A 17,449-nucleotide genomic window follows, 5' to 3' on the forward strand; every position below is an offset into this window, starting at 1 on the left:
GTGATATGACTAAAAATGGTATCAAGATAAAAAAAACTGATTAAAGAAAAAGTATTGCTATTAATGATAATTATGTTTTGATAGTTATTGTTTTACTGCCCACCAGGAGCTAAATAAGAATATGCACAAGACTAGATGGATGGACTTTATTGATCCATAAGTGGGGGATTTCTGTGTTACGGCAGCAAGGTGTCACAGTATATATAACGTCAAAATATAAAAACTAAGCTATACGAAATATACAGAGTAAAATCCTATATACAGAATGTACATTAATAACAGTACAATGCTAAGACCACTTTCAATCCTGGCTCTATTGTTATCATTGCAGCACTTTATTAAAGACATGTATACAAACAGTGCTGAGGTTCACTGACACCTCAGGAGTGTTGGTGTCTCAGGAAACATCAGGGGAAACCTCAGGAGAAACATCAGGGGAAACCTCAGGAGAAACCTCAGGAGAAACATCAGGAGAAACATGCAGGTGGAGTCGCACCAACTTTGAGGTGGAAGGAAAAGTAGAAAACTTGCAGCCAAATGTGCGGTGCATCCTGGGAAACCTACTGACATGGGTGCGTGAAGCCATGCAGGGCTTCAACGGCTCCACGGGACGGGAGGCGAACTCAGACTAACGAGCTCAGAGGAGGAAGAGGGCTTTTTTAAAGTCGAACATCCCGCAGCCCTCACGGAGGCTCCGGCCGGACTGCACTGACCGGTCGCTCGGCGGTGTCGGACGCGGGCTGCCGCCGCCGCTACGATGCGTGTTCGCTGCTCCACGAAGCTCCGTCGGGGAAGTGACTCCTTCACCGGATGATGGACAGGAACTACCCGACCTCCAGCTTCGCGGACGCGCTGGCTCCACCAGCACAGACCGTAGCTTCTTGGGCCTATGACCGCAGCGCAGCTAACATCAAGCCGAGGTAAGGGGAGATAAAGCGGGAGGGAGGTGGGCATCTCCCCAAAGGAAAGCTCGGGGATGAGGGGGCCTAGGAAGAAAAAGTGCGGGGCTCCGTGTTGTTGTCTGCGGAGAAATTTGAGTGAATTCGAGTGGAGTTACGGAGCCGCTGAGTTGTCAGTGTTTTCTTAGCCGCCGTCACTGTCGCCCACCTTGCTAGTTTTCGCTAGCACACCGCCTCCTCAGCGTAGCCCCCGGGCAGAGTTAGTAAAACTACAGACCGGTGTTGTTTTATTTCTGGAACAAGTTAATGACACATGGGGCTCGAACTAGCATCGCATCGGCCCGTTTTCTTCACCACAGGTGCCCGCTAAAGCCCAAACAAGAGAGGTAACTAGCCCCCAGTGCTAATCATGTCAGTCATGGCTCTTCACATTAGTGGTGCACAGCTACTGGTGTTGCTCAGGCGACGTGTCCCAGTCTCTGTGTGTCTGTGACACAGTTATTGGTTTAGTTAGAGTAAGTTAACCACTGCTCACTTTATTTCCAATATCTAACAAAAACAGTGAATTCAGCTGCTAAACCTGCCAAAGTAGCAGATCTCCAACTACAGCAATCACTGTTCTGTTCCTCCATACGTTACAGAAATGTAAAGTTAAATGTCTCAATTCTAGTAAAGTAATAGTGTCCACAAGCAGTCAGCATGTAGCATTCAGACGTAGCACTATAATAATAATGGGAACATTAATAATAATAATAAAACTCAGCTTAAGGTGCTTTACTTTATTTATATTGTTTTTATTTAACCTTTATTTTTTACCGTGAAATGTTGCATTGAGAAAAAATCAGGCATCTAATACAGGCAGCAACCCGAAACATAGAACAAGTTAAACAGGTAAAAACAAGAGAGATGCAAAATGAAACTAGAGTTAAGATGCAAAACATAAAAATAAGTAAACATTGATATCCCAGCGATTCCAATTACATCAGTGATACTCAAACTAATGCACGTCCATGACCCCTTAACAGACACAAGCTAGACCACAGACCCACAGTTCATTAGATTCTTGCTCTTCAATGTTTTATTACAGGAAGTGTGTGAAATTCATCTGCCAGTGTGTGAGATATGGATGGAAAATATAGTGAAAAGAAATGACTCCCTTCAACCCCTCAAGGACCCTTGGGGGGTTTCCCAAACACTCTTTGAGAACCCCCTTTTTTACATAAAATAGAACAGCAGATTAGCAACCGAACATATTTACACTATAAAAGAGGTTAAAACAACAAAATGTTGATCCAACAGTTGAAGCGATATTAAGATGACTTATTATTAATATAAATTGGTGAAAAAATTAAAAGCATAACTATAAAACAAGATTTGATCAGTTTCTTTTAAAAATGTTGACAGAGGGCGTTTCTAACATGTGGTGGGATTTCATTCCAGCTCGCATTATTACAGAAAGCTGTTTCTCCATATTTTTTGTAGTTTATGACAACTGGCCTCCTTCCGAACCTGTGCAACACACAATCTTATAAGTTATTTTACCATTAAAAAAGAGCACAAAGGAGAAAGTCAGAGGAGGTGAAATAGTTACAAGAATACAGAAATGATCACTCGGTGACTTGTGGCATGACAAAAAAACTATTAAAACAACTTGATATCACTACGAGCAGACTGTGATGATTACACTCGTGGTAGGTTGTGTAGAATAAGTCGTCACTGATGCTCTGACACAAGCATTTGCTATAATTTCAGCTATTGGTGAATCTAAAACGTTAATTGATTACGCTATGGAAAGTGAAATTAATAGTCACATGCTGTCAATTGTCATCTGGGATACTTCACTTCCACCTTCTGACCCCTGTCCAGGAAGGTGGTCTCAAACTTTGGACCCCCACTGCACAAATTGGGGTTTGTTGTTACATGATGTGTTAATTTTCACAACTTAATAGTTAGTTAGCAGAGAAAAGTTTCATATAAAAGGTGATTTGTGCATTTGTGTTGGAGGGACCAGAAGTAGAGACCGAAGACTCCTCTTCAGCTGTGTTCTCTGTCCTCAGATGTTTACCTTGCAGCTAAAACAGTTCAGATCAGATTGGCTGGATCTGATTACCCATGGTTTAAATCCTGTTTCCCATCAATTTTAAGAAGTTGTCTGATAATAGACATACAATTATTTCTTGCTTTTTACTTTTCACCCTAATTGGCTTAGACAAACTATCGTATCACCTCAAACATTAATCATAGAACTATCATTGTGTTTATGCAAATATTTTGTGGGCCTCCTACGGCTGTTACTCAGTAGACAGTAGCCAAGACTCGGCTGGACGAACAGAGTTTGCTCCGTGCCATGAGACATGATTTACTTGTTCATATTTCACTGAGTGCTCTGCTGCTTGTGAGAATGAGAGCTCACATGTATGTGTTTGTGTGTTCATGCAGTCCCAGTTATGGTGCAACACACCTTGATGCAGAGCTCCTCCAGCGGCAAAGCTACACTTCCACCCACCAGCTTCCCACCTACACTACGTCACAGCTTCCTGCTGCAGCAGGTGAGTTGTGGAAGCTCGAAAAGCATTAGTTTCAACATCAACTTCCTGGTAGTGGTGGTCTTGCAGATATTTTTGGTTTTATATGCTGTGGCTGGTGCCACCACTCAGCAAGGTGGTAAATTCAAATGAACCATAATGTGTCTTTCATGTTCATATTACTTGAGAACAGATCTTGGACATCTTTTACCAATGTGATTCTTAAAATTAAATTAATTAAATATTATTTAAATGTCCTAATGTCCAAGTTCAATGTTCAATTCAGACAATTTGTGTAATAGACAAAATGTGTCATAACCTACTATTGTAAATGAACTATTGAGGTGACATATGATTTTTATTCCCACTTAAATTACATCTCCCCATAATTGATATATATTCTAATATTCCAATAGGATTTTTTATATTGTTGAGACCCACTGTAAACATGAATTCTCCATTTGTAGGGGTGCAGATATCTCAGTGGCAAATATCTTGCACAGACCATTTGGTTTAATTTGTTAGTTTAAGTTTAAGTAAATTTCACTAGAGATAAGAAAAAAATGTTTTGCTTGCATTTAAGGTGAACTATATTTTAAGATGTTGATTTTATTTACTTGGGACATGGGATCTATGTTCAGTCTCTTTCAGTGATCCTCCTTCTTGGTTTTCAGGAACACTTGACTCAAACAGTAATAATCCCGAGACCTCAATCATGAGCTTTCTGACAGCCATGGAGTCGAGAAGCCTTCAGGCTGGTCCTGTTAGTGCCTCGCTGCTTACTCCTTTTAGACCCCCATCATGGCCTGCAGGTGAGAGCACATCCACTCACCCAGTATTTGATTAAGTATTTTGATGAAAAGTTAATTTGAAATAAGTATAAGTGCATATATGAAAACTGTTGTTGATCTTTCACAAGATGCTTCTTTTGTGTATATAGGTTTTTAATTTGTCTGCCCTTCCCCTTTTGCCTATTCTGTGCTACGCAGGTACAAACTCCTCCACCACAGAGCTGTACTTGACTGGTGCCCTGCCTTCCACTGCCACCTTCCCCTCTCCCGCTGCTCTGTCATCCTATCAGCATACTGGTGCCTACCCTCCCAGGAGTTATGCGACCAACCCTTCCCTGGCTCTCCAGGATCCAGCCTTCAGCACTTCCACCAATGGCCTGTTTTCTCACCCAGACCCCCTCCTTCATCTCAAAACAAGCCAGACCGTGCTTCCCACTGCCCTGGCCTTCAATCATCTGTCTGCCCCTGCCCTGGGCTCCACTTTGCCTGTCCAGTCTTCCACATACCGCTCAGCCCAGGAGTCAGCCCCCCACCTCCTGCAACCCCAGTTCAGTCTGCTCCCTTCTACCGTGCCTGCCCCACAGCCCTACGCAACCACTGTTTTTTCAGGCTCTATTGAAAGAGCTCTTCAGCGTGAATGTAGTGTGATCAAACACCACCAGAGGCCTTCTAGCAGCCACACGGCCTCAGAACAGTTGCCCAATTCTGAGCACTCGTTATCGGGGTACTTTGTGTCTGGCAGCGAAGCAGATGTGTCCTACCAGCAAGACCCGGCCCGTCAGACTCCAGTGTCGTGCAGTCCTTCCACAGGAGTAGATTCATCTCAAGGGGTCAATGGCGCTCCGCAACCCAAGACAGACTTGGTAACTCAAACATATTCGACTACGTCAGTGCCAAAGGCTAAAGACTGCTCTGCCAAACTAGCTCCACACTCAGCTGGGGGTGAAGAGAGTCACAGCCACACACAGAACCTGCCAGGTGGGTCTCCAGAGCGATATTCTTCCCCAGGGCAGAACCAGAATTCAGTGATTTCTAATCAGCAGTCTCTCCACCTACCAAGCCTAATGTCCAACAGTTTGTCTCAAACCTACATCAGCCCACACACACAGTCACAGACCCCCAGTTCCACCACAGACAAACTGTCATCCCTTTACAAGACCCTGCCTTCTCTCTCTTGCCAGTCTGGCAATGTGGCAACTGTCAGTCAGACACTTGTTTACTCCACCAGTCCCAGCCTAAGCCAGGAGCAGGCAGTCCAGTACGGAGTCCAGGTCCAGGGCTTGTGTCAGGGGAGTCTCTCGGAGAGCTACCCCACATCCCACTCTCAGGGTGCTCCTAATGTGACTTTTACATCTCAGTCACAGGGGCAAGCTTCAGTGACTTATTCTCAGAGCTTTGCCACAGGACAATCCATAAACCAATCCCTTAACTCCTCCTACCCACCCACATGTGTAAGGAGTCTGTCTGGATCCAATTCTACGCAGGACTATACTCTCATGCAAGCCTCAGTGGGAGGTAAAACGCACGACACTCTTTCCCAGCAACAGACACAGCCCCATAAATATGTTCTATCTGCACCACTGCCTACCTTCTCTTCATCTACTCAAGCCTTACATAATAACGTCAGATCCTCTATACAGGATGTAAAGCCAACATACGTCAAACAGAAACTTGAAGAGCTTCCCATGCAGGACCTAGAGGCTCTCCATCAGGCGACTATGGAGGCGTCTGCAGCAGACAACATGGCGGCCCACAATGTCATCTATGTTGTTTCGAAAATGGATGACCATCACAAAACGCAAAGTGTTATCCGAAGCAATTCACGCTCTGACGACCAGCTCATGGGACTGGGTCATACACATGCAGAACAGGTAAAGGATGAAAGAATGGTTTCCCTCAACCAACAGCACATTCATCTAATCAGCGCCAATGGTCAGGACACTGCAAACATAAAAACGGCAAACTCCAGTATTGTATCTTCACATGTACCTCTCCAACTCAAATCTCCTGAGCCACATCAACAAAACCACCAGAATCATAATCAATCCCAGAGCCAGATCCCGGCTGCCCACACCCAATATATCACCGTCCCCAGCACTCAGGTTCTCCTCGAGCCCAGTCAGATGATTTTGCTTCAGCAGCCCATTGTCCACCAGGGTCAGAACCCTTCAAAGGTGGTATCAGTGCAAAGTATTCAACAGCCACAAGGTTTGGGCCCAGTGCAGATCCAGTATCTCCAGATGGACCGTGAACTGCTAGGTCCCAGTGAACTCCACAGTCAGCAGCAGGGCACAGTAGTGTCCGAGCAGAGCTCAGGATGCCCTGATTCCTCGAAACACCACTACAGCCACTCGGCCAATCAACAGTCAAACGATGCCAAAAACCACTTTGCTCTCAACTCCATTTGCTTCCCTGAATCTATGCTACTCGCAGATGAGAGAAACATTTTGTCGAATGTTGATGACATCCTGGCTGCCACGGTTGCGGCCTGTGGCGTCACGCCGCAAGACTTTGTCAAAGCTGCATCCTCTGCTGAGGCTGAAATGGCAGTGATGGCGAGCGCCGCTGATACTAAAGGGCACTTCCAGACCGTGGACATAAGGAACATGTCACCTAGTTTCTCCTCAGCACAACAGTCGATCCTCACCAACACTAACTCCCACACTTTGACCATGACACTAAATGGACCTCAGATGTCCACAGACACTCAGGTCAGCAGTTCTGACATTAATGCAAATGGAGATGGAGGAAGCTCGGAGAATGATTATCACTTAGGTGGGCAGTTGTATGATCCGTCGGGTCTACAGAGCAGCATCAAAGAGAATCTCAAGTGTATTAAAACAGAGGATGGTCTTATGGAGGGCCCAGGCGGAGAAGACTACCCCAAAAAGAAGGCTCGCTTCAAGTCCTTGAACAAACCAGGTGGTCCTGAGGAGGACAGTGGACAGGTCAGACCGGCCAAGCGCAGTGGTATGGTAAAGCGGCAAAACTCCAGGGGCAGTGACATCAGCTCACCATCTTCTTCACACAGCGTATTTGATGGTTGTCCGCAGCAGGAGAGAATCAGGCAGAAGATTCGTGAAGTGGAAGAGAAACAGCCAGAGGTCAAAACCGGCTTCATTGGCTCCTTCCTTGACTTCATCAAATCTGGCCCCAAACAGCAGTACTCTCCGAGTCCTACGCGAACGATAAGTCGACCTAGAAAACTGTCCACCTCGTCCAAACCACTGCCATGTGTTTTGCCCGCCTTGCCTGCTTTGCCACCCAAACTGCAGACTCTGCCAGGGCCCGTGGTTTCACAGGAGAGTCAGGCAGTGAGCTCCCAGCAGAAACGTCTGGATGAAGATCTGCAAAAGAACTTGGAAACGCTGCCATCGTTCAGCTCAGATGAGGAGGAAAACACCGGGAAGAACCAGGCCCTGAGGAACAGGATAAGCTCGGCACTCTCAGCTCTGGATGAGTCTTCAGATCGGAAAACCAGGACAGGTAATAACAATAATACACATCCAAGCTTTTCAAGAGCTCTCTGTATGTTACCAGAGCATCAACTTACTATTGTTTATATTAATGATCATAAATTGTTTTTACTACAATTTTGAAAACGATACCATAAAGTTTGCCATAAATACCGCAAACTTTGTTTTCAGAAATGAATTGGAATAATGCAGCGTAAACATAAGTTACGTTGCCTGTAAACTTTTCTCTTCATTAAATGTTTTCTGAAATTTTTTATTCGTGTGTAGTCATTTCACTTCCTAAATTGTTTTTTTCAACGCATTCATATACTGCATCTACAACCCTTCTCCAGAAAACACAATCCCTGGTCCGATGATGAAACCAGATCAAGTTCCCATAATGCAGCAAGCCGTCAAAGAGACCTGTTTCCCACAGGTAACCACTCCTCTGCAAGCAACAAACTCTGTCACAGGAGCAGCTGCATTTGCTGCTAAAGACAACTCCAAAGAGATGGCACCGGGACAGGTGGCTGTGCAGCTGAGGAGTGTGGCCATGGAAGGACTGACTGACGAGGAGCTGTCGGACAGTGGAGGGGAGGGAATGTACCGGGAGAGAGATGAGTTTGTCGTCCGCAATGAGGATGTTGAAAACTTGAAGGTACGACTGTTCAACAGCATGGATGGAAAAATGGTTCTTGTGAACATGAATTTTTAGGTTAAGCTATGGTCGAAATCATTGTGCTTGTAATAAATGTTGACTATGACCTGTCGGAGCTAAACTATATTGCCCTGTGATGTAGTCGCCCTTATTTGAATCAACATCATTGAAGGTGTCTATTTGATAAAAACCAAACCTGCTCTCACCTACCACTTTCCCTGTAGCACAAGCTGCTCAACCCCAAATTCTGAATAGATATTCATATCAGATCTCACGTATGCTCAAATTTGAACAATTTGACTTGCTTATCTTGAACCTGAACTCGTGCTGCATACTGAAACGTGTCCTGTATTCTGTCATGTGCATGTGTCCAGGTAACAATGAGAGCAGGGAGTGAGCCTCCGGCCATCTGGAAGGTCCAAAAGGCTCTGCTGCAGAAATTTGTGCCTGAACTCAGAGATGGAAAGAGAGTCTTCTCAGCCACGAACAGTGTAAGCAGATGGTAATACAGATGTTTATCCAAGAATGATTATTTGATCATTCAAATGACTTTGTTTAATTCTTTGTGTGTAGTATCTTGGATACTTTGGTGACGCCAAGACCATGTACCAGAGGGTTTATGTGAAGTTCTTGGACACAGTGAACAAAAGGGAGTATGTACGAGTTTGTAGTCGGAAGCCACGTTGCAAGCCTATGAACTCCCTAAGGTACGCCAGGAGGACTGACTGATGAAGGTTCAATTATTCTGTCTTTTAAACATGTGTCCTCTGTGGTGTAACTGTCTTGGTTCTGTCACACAGGGGTGTTCAGGTGAAAACTTTACTGGGCTTGACAGCAAATGCTTCCTCAGTCTCCCAGAGCCAAAAGCTCCGTCCCAAACACCCTAAGCCACGGGCAGAACCTCCACCTAAGAAGAGGAGGAAATGGAAGGAGGAGTTTTCCCCTACAGCCTCAGGGTCATCTGCAGAGGAAGGTGGTGAAGATAATGGTAAAGCAGCGCTTTGACACTTCTCATTAAATATATTTTCATTCTAAAAATCCTCAAGTCCAGATTAGTGTTTTAGCTCCATATCCCAGTCCAGACTCGCATTCCTGAAAATGCTTATCACAAACAATTCATGTGCATGCTGGTCTAACTAGGAAGATTTCTTCTTGAACTATGAATGAGAAACGGCAGTGTGAAGTAGGACCAGGGATTTATTTGTTGGGACTGCAGAAGATGCAAAATTGTTATGAAAGTCTGGGTTAGCTAAGCTTTGCATTTACAGCTGGTAGCCATGTCGCTATTGATATTACCCAATCAGGAATTGAATGCGGGCAACTGTGTTCAAGTGGACGTTGCCTTTGTTTGGATTCAAGGTGATATTATTTTGCTCTAACTATCTTCTGGATGTCCTCACACTCTTAGAGTTGAACCCTCCTGTGCCGTTTGCTTCACGGCTTCTCAACACTCGAGCTATGAAGGAGACATTCAAGAGTTTTGTGGAACTGCTCATCAGCGTCGCCTTAGACGAAGACATAATGACGGCACTTGAGAGGGCAAAAGGTGAGTGGTTTTACTTTTTGGACATTTGCTGTTATTATCAGCGAGGGGGGGGATTAAGAATGGGTCAAATCTGACTTGTTATGTTTCAGATGAGTTGCTGCTGCCACATATGAAAAGAGTGGACGGGATGATCACTGATAACAGGAAACGGCTGCTTCACAAACTGCCAATAGGGCAAGTCCTAAAGGTGGGTGTCCTCAAAACTACACATTTATGTTTTGTTATGAGTTTAATGGAAAAGAGAATTTCAGCAGAGCAAGTAGAGATGATCATTACTGTCTAAAAATGTGTAAAAACAAGTGTTGATCTATTTTGACGACAAAAAGAAAGATAAGAAGTCAAAGGACCTTAACTACAGTCTATGAAGCTATGTTACATGACTGTTCTGCGTCTTCAGGCAGCGCTTGACAGCTTCCCAGAGATCTCAGTGGTCACTGAGCTGAAGAAGGATGGAGAAAATCCTGCCTTCAAGGTGCGTCTCAGTGGTCGGGCCTACAACAAGAAGACACTGAAGCCCTACAAGATGCCTAACAAAGTGCCACAAGTAAGACAAGAAAACTAAGATGTGTCTCGAATTATCTGATCCCAAGTGGGCAGCTCCATGTTCATCATTTCACATCTGTTATTACAGTCAGTCTCTAATGCGTCTCAGATGACCTCTTTTGATTGAATCTCAGTTCCTTGCTCTAGTTTAAAAATATTTTCAGTTGATTGTGAAATGACCGTGGGTCAGAAGATGTTATCTAGGAGGTCATAATGGGGACCAGGATGCATTTGCATTCACGCTGCTAACAGCATTTGTCCATGTGTCCCAGACCACCTCTGAATGTGATCTGAGTAATCAAATTTAAAATTTGTCCTGTGTGTCTTGGGTGCGTTCTGACTTTTACTTAAAGTTGTCCACTTGTGACTGAATCACCAGAGACGAATGTTAATATCAGATCCAAATGGGTCAATGTTTTGGTAAAATTCAGTGTGCACTTTTCTGTCCAGCAGAGGGCGCAGTGCCACCATTAGTGTTTCTCTCTCACTTCTTAGTGCCTTTAAACACTCATGTCCTTTCCTGGTATGCTCTCTTAACAGACTCATTTAAAAAGAAGCGTTTTTAAGACTTTTTTTCTCTTTCCAGGAGTACACAGTGGACCAGCAGAAAACCCAGTGGTTCTCTCTGTACCATTCTCTTCAGCATTACAAGTACCACACATACCTCATGTGTAAGGACGAGGTGAGACACCGTCTTACACACATGTAGACTCTTTTGCTTATTAGCCTTTACTTCAGATGCTTATCATTCTGCTCTGCCTCTGTTGTATTAAAGCCAGTTAATGGAATATTCATAAATACTTTTTTTGTCCTCTTAGATTGCATCTCTGCGGGTGCAAACAGGAGACCTCGGGCAGGAGGACACTGTACAGAAGTGTCTGCAGAACGGAGCTTGGGTTGAGGGGCTATTTGATCGCTTTGGAGAGCTTATCAATCAAGTGCAGCAGGCCTGCAGATGATTCATCCCTGCCAGGGCTGATTTCTACACAAAAAAAGACTTAAATACATTAAGTCTAATACATTTGAAATAAGAGGAGGCCTCCAGCTCAGAGTGGCAGTGGGGAAGGATGGAATGAACCTCTCCTTCCAGCCACGCAGAGATTTTAATCAGGGACCTGTCGGTGGACTCATCTGAAAGACGTTCAGGGGTCTGTGGCATGAAAGTGGAACGTGGCGAACTGTGAGGTGGCAGCAGAGTTTATGGTCTGTATCTCTGCATCCTAGCAGGAAGCCATAACCTGATCAACAGAGGACAAGGACTTGTCCAGGAACTATTTTGGAAGATCTTCGCATTTTGCTTCTCCTAGCCTTTGTAGCTTTTGTAGTTAAAAGCCCACTTTTATTGGGCCCTTTTCATAGATTTCTAATTTTATAAATATTTTTTTTAGTTGAATACCAGATTATAACCAGTGAGTATGCACTAGATAGAAAGCAATTGGCAAAGGAAATAGAGCACAGCAAATAAAAAGATGCAGAAATCTGATCGCCTACAGTTATAACAAGCCTTCAATCATTTGATTAGAAGGCTCATATACAGAGTTGATATATTGTAAAAAAAAAAATCTCTCTATATTATATATAACCATAGTTATATACTGTTTGTAAAACATCCATTTTTTAATGGAGTGCCAACTTATATATAATGTACATTTTGTATAAAAGAGCAGGGAGGTGGGAACTGCAGCAATTCTCTTCAGGAGAAATTTAGTAACTATATACTGTATCTATATTGAGTTTTAACACTTCACACAGCCCTTTGCTTATGAGATGCGAAAAAGGAAATGCAGTTCCAGCGCTGCTTTTTGAAAAAATTAATTTTGTTAATCAAATATTATTACCTTGATTTATCTGAGAGTAAATGAAAAAAAAAATAGTTGTCTTTATACTTCTTTACAGACATAGCCCACATTTTTTGACGAATAGATATATATTTTCACAGAAGTAAATATTATGTTCTCTTGTTCACTACACTTTTTAAGACACTTTTTTTCCCCACGGTTTTAAAAGAATTGACTCTTCATAAGACAGTTACCAGTTTTATGCTATCAAAGTGATCTTGTTCTTTAAAGATGCAGTTTGTAAATAAAGTGCCGCATGTATTACATGATTGTTTTTGCTGCATTTTGTCTGAAGCGACCGGTTCTAGATTCAGAAAATGTTGCTGTAACACATGAGTAATAGCTTACAACGCACAAATGCATAGATTATTGCAAAATACATCATCACCGAATCACTTAAGTTTTCTCCATGAAATGAAACTGTCCAAAATCATAAGAAGGTGGTAAAACATGGCCTAATACACGATCAAGGTAGGTGTTTGAATGATTTGGAATTTTAAATTTCTTATCTATAAATCTCACAGATCCCAAAATAGTTTTAGTATTGTTCATAAGTCAGGCATGTTTATAGAGGATTGAGTGAATTTAAATGTGGTTTCAACTGTTGGGGACTGTTGGACCATGACGGAGGAATTCATTCTGCCCTTAAAGCTGTAATCATGCCATGCTCTTCAGAAATATTTAACCTTGTTCCTAGAACAAGCCTATCTTAATAATCATTCCCATAATTGTGGAAATGGAATGTGCAGACTGCAAAGTGGTAACACTTCTCTCTTTAAAGTGTTTTTACGAGGAAGACTGTGAGTTGGATTTCTGAAGTTACAGATTATGATTGTGAAACATGGTTGTTTAGTACATATGATTTGCTCCATTACACCACATTATTTTTAAGATATTTTGGGGCATTCGCCTTGAGTGGCAACACTGCCAGTGTGAATTGTGGGAAGAGCGAGGGGAAAAGGAGTCAGAACAGCTGCTGCAGGTGGATTCAAGCCTCCGTGTTCAAACAGATTTTATGGAAACCTTGGCTGTTGACCGTTGTCGCACATGTTATAATGAAGAAGAGGGGGTGAGGCACCATCTTCCTTCTGTAGATGTTTTGCCACTGGCACTATAAAAACTCCCAAGGCCTCACTGATGCATCCTGCTCAGAACTATACCTTCCTGATTTGCCTCATATGCTTTTTCATTACACCAATTTTACAACATGTAAAAGAAGCTTTACTACAGATCAAAAATGCTTTTGTCCTCTCCAGCTCAGCTTAGAGAGGCCTGTCAGTGTTGTATCTTCACCTGCTTGTTGGGTTTGGGCTATTTGCTGGTTGGAGTGTGCAGTTGATATTGGCCTGTATCCCTCTGGGGGATGAGACAACAAGGCAAAGGGAAACTTGTCGTGATGCTCGCCCACCATGTTCTCATGACCAAACTATTCACTGTGAATGGGTGGCAGACATTGTGTCATCTGAAAGGGTCTTGGGGCTGTTGAATAAAATATGATTGTCCAGCCCGGCCGGCCACAATGCAAAATTACTGGCAAACACCCCCCATCAAAATCTAACTACAAAAGTGTCTCTGTGCTGCAGCTTCAGTTCTGTGAGGAAAGCCACTGTCCTCTGTCCTTTGGACTTGGAGGACACGGGGGTGGAGGACGACCAGTGAGGCGAGCAATTGAGATTCCAGTTCGGGCACGACTGGTGAGGACAGATACTGAACGTCTGCTCTCCAGATGAAAAGCATTATGAATTTTAATGCACTGCATTGTTGCATATGTGGGAGACGGACTGAGAGCACCCTCGAGGCAGCGTGAGGATGTGAGGAGAGCACAGACACTGGACGCCTGCTGCAAAACTTACAACTTACTGGTTTTGGGAATGCCCTCTACTGAAAGCTAATGTGATGTGTGGTGATGGTGCACTTCTAAAGCCATCTGTAAGCTGTCAACTACACATGTACACAGAAGAAATCTGTGAAAGAGGAGAGTTATAGATTCCTCCTCAGTCTGGCAGCTGCTCAGACAAACCACATCCCACTGATGACTCCACATCAGGATCTGTGTATGAAGCAGTATTGGGAAGTAACTAAGCATTTACTCAAGCACTATATGTACAGATTCCTGGTACATTTAGTGTTTTCTGTTGGGGCGGCTGTTGTTCAGGGGATAGAGTGGGTCGACCACTAACTAGACTGTTAACGGTTTGATCCCTGGCTCCTCCGGTGCACTTGCTAAGGTGTCCTTGGTCAAGACACTGAACCCCCAAATTGCCCCAATGTGTTTAAACTTGTGAATGTAACCTGTCAAATCCTCTGAGTGATGGATAAGACTAGAGAACTGTGATATAAATACAGTCCATTTACTATTCTCAACAAGCAGTGGTGGATCTATGATCTTTCTAAATCAGGGCCTTAAAGGGTCCAGAATTTACACAGAGGGGACAATTATATGTCCAAAATCCATGTACTATTACTGATTCACTGTTGTATATCTTTATGACACATCATTGAATATAGTTTGATAATTGTTCCTTGTTAGCATTGTTATTAAGTCTTATATATATGACAGGGGCACTTTTTGGACTAATCAAATTTCAGTCGGGGCCAGTGCCCCCTTGGATCTGCCCCTGGTACCATACAGGTATGTTCCTCTCAATTTCAGAGAAAAGTACTACACCTGCATAAGAATGTCTTTATTTAGTTTTTAGAAAGCTACTTCCTGGAGAAATGTCCTCAGGACACCATCATATTATTATTATCATAAGTGTAAACAAACTACTATTTGGGATAACATTGTTTGGCCGATTAGCATGAGAAGGAAAGGAAACGTGGGGCTTTCCTGGCATGTGTGGAGAAAAAGGAGAGTAAATATTTCTTTGACCTTGCATACGAGAATTTGTGATTGTATTGACTGGAGTTCCCCCTCCCTCTTTCTTTCTTTCTTTGTGGTACTGAAATGACATCCTCAGCTTTTTTGACCAGTTGACAAAATACCAGCTCATCTAATTTCCTTTCTTCAGCTGAACACTTGTAAAACCAGTTTGAACTTCGTCTCACTGTACCTTAAACCTGAAGGCACAGAGCTCAGAGGTGTGACTTTGCTTTGTTATATGAAGATATGATAACTGTTTAAATATTAAAAACGTCACCTATTGAAACTGAAAAAAAGAGTTAATCTGCTCATGTTTGTTCTCCGCAAACTTTCATTGAGCTCAGATGAAGTCATGGTTCAGGCGTTGTTATATAATGGATCTTATACAGTAAAGACTTGGGTTGTTTGTGTGTGACTGAACATGTAACATGTAAAACTCATATAAGATACCATCGAGATGTTTTTAACTGCCATTACAGTAATGGAAGTTTTACAGTGCTGCTCTTCCTGGGTTGCTGGTTTTTGAATACTACAGTATTTAATTGCTTTCTTATTTCCCTGGTGCTGACCCTTACATGTAAAAAAAAACAAAAGAAAACTTTGATTTATGCAAGAAAATGCTAAATATAAGAACCTTTTCAGTTCTTTCTTAAATGATTATTTTGGGGTGAATTTAATGCCTTTATTCATTACCACCAGGACAGTGATGCAACAAAGGTCCCCAGCCCGACTCCATGGACACTCCAGCTCATGATCAGCATCTTGACCATGTACCCATCTCTGTTTTGTAGTCTTAAAGTGGCACTCCAGAAATATACTTTTGTGCTTGTGTAGCAGGAGCTGAGATATGTTCACTACTAGTTTCTAGTGTGGGCCCAGCTCCAAAAACACTGCATCCTACATTTCCCATAATGCAGCTTCAGTATCTTTCACAAGGGACTTCCTGCCTCCAAGATCCACCATGGACTGAGTAGTATTTAATGTGTCCAATCAGTGGAGTCCCTCTTTAAAGTTGCACACATGCTCGTATGCTGTTTCGTAAGAGCGGGGGTTCCCAAACTTTTCATGCCCCCACCTCCAAAATAACTGATAGAGACAAGTATCCCGAGTGGTTGATCGGACCTCTTAATATAGATGAAAATATTTTTTTTCAAATGCCCCTTTGAACTCGATCTGTGCTAAAATTGAATGGTGTCTTCCTCAGCCCGTGTCCCATCCTTCTACAGGTTTTCATGGAAATCTGATCTGTGGTTTTTCCATAATCCTGCTGACAAACCAACAAATAAACAAAAGGACCGGGGCAGAAATACAACCCTCTTATCAGAAGTAACAACATGTTGCAGTGGTTGATGTTGTGAATTGACGCGTGGCAACTGATGCTGTTGCTAAACTGTCATGATCACCTCCAGGACCACATGGAGAAAAAGAAAATCAGAGAGCTGATGACGTGTTTTTATTTCCATGGCTTTATTTTAAAGTTTTTTAACTTTTATATCAATAATAGTTAACATGTGCTACATTTTTGAATTTCATTTGTTGCTTGTGACCCTCCCAGGTGTTGCCGACGCCTAGTTTTGGAACCTCTGTGTTGGTGAAACCTGCCTTGCTCAAGTCCAGGACAGTACAAGAGAGGGGAAGACATTTCCACCAGGTAGCCCCCAAGGACCACATGTGTAGCCTGCAGGCCTGTTCTAAAAATAACACAACTCACCAGTGAGCTGCACCTAAAATTTGTTTGCGTTTCTAATAAATGTAATAATTTATTTTTTATACTGTCAAATTTGTATTCTCATATTGAATTTGACTATTGACTATGATTTGTTAAAAGGGTTGGTCAGTGGCTAGTGAAAATGGGACATTTTTCTTATGAAATGTTGTAGAAGTGATCATCTGACAATTTAAACAATTGCTGAGATTAATAGAAATAAAGTTTTGAATATTGATTTGATCTGTTTCCCACCTGTTGATAATTATTGTGAGAAATCATTAACGTGATCAGTGTCTTCACATAGACGAGTATCACTAATTATATATCATATATCATTAATAATAATATACAACTAAAGGCAAACTGAGCAAATGTGTTATTTCAGAAGAGTGTATCAAACTGGTAGCCTTTCGTATGACTCAGTACTCATGAAGTAGCTCTCAGTTTCAAAAAGGTTGGTGACCCCTGCTCTAGGTCTTGATTCTGCTCTCTCACCTGGTAGAGAAAGAACATTTTTCTAAAGAAGAGGTGAAGAGGACTGCCATCAAACCGGTTTGTCCCAGTTACATGCCTCACCCGCTGCATGCTTGTGCCTCATGATTATAGTTGCTGTCTTACTTTCA

The 17,449-nt window shown here is 42.8% G+C and overlaps 1 protein-coding gene across 1 annotated transcript; it reads left to right on the forward strand.

The window, feature by feature from the left end:
• Positions 1 to 476: 476 nt before the first annotated feature.
• On the forward strand, positions 477 to 12,519 carry qser1 (glutamine and serine rich 1). The gene is made up of 13 exons (XM_020098825.2): positions 477 to 920; positions 3,339 to 3,448; positions 4,099 to 4,236; positions 4,414 to 7,701; positions 8,024 to 8,328; positions 8,703 to 8,819; positions 8,902 to 9,035; positions 9,129 to 9,316; positions 9,737 to 9,874; positions 9,964 to 10,061; positions 10,272 to 10,418; positions 11,004 to 11,099; positions 11,236 to 12,519. Exons 1-13 carry the CDS (start codon positions 811 to 813, stop codon positions 11,374 to 11,376), a joined length of 5,010 nt encoding a protein of 1,669 aa, XP_019954384.1. The 5' UTR covers positions 477 to 810; the 3' UTR covers positions 11,377 to 12,519.
• Positions 12,520 to 17,449: the final 4,930 nt, after the last annotated feature.

The sequence above is a fragment of the Paralichthys olivaceus genome, chromosome 1 (assembly GCF_024713975.1).
Source record: "Paralichthys olivaceus isolate ysfri-2021 chromosome 1, ASM2471397v2, whole genome shotgun sequence".
Classification (NCBI taxonomy): Eukaryota; Metazoa; Chordata; class Actinopteri; order Pleuronectiformes; family Paralichthyidae; genus Paralichthys; species Paralichthys olivaceus.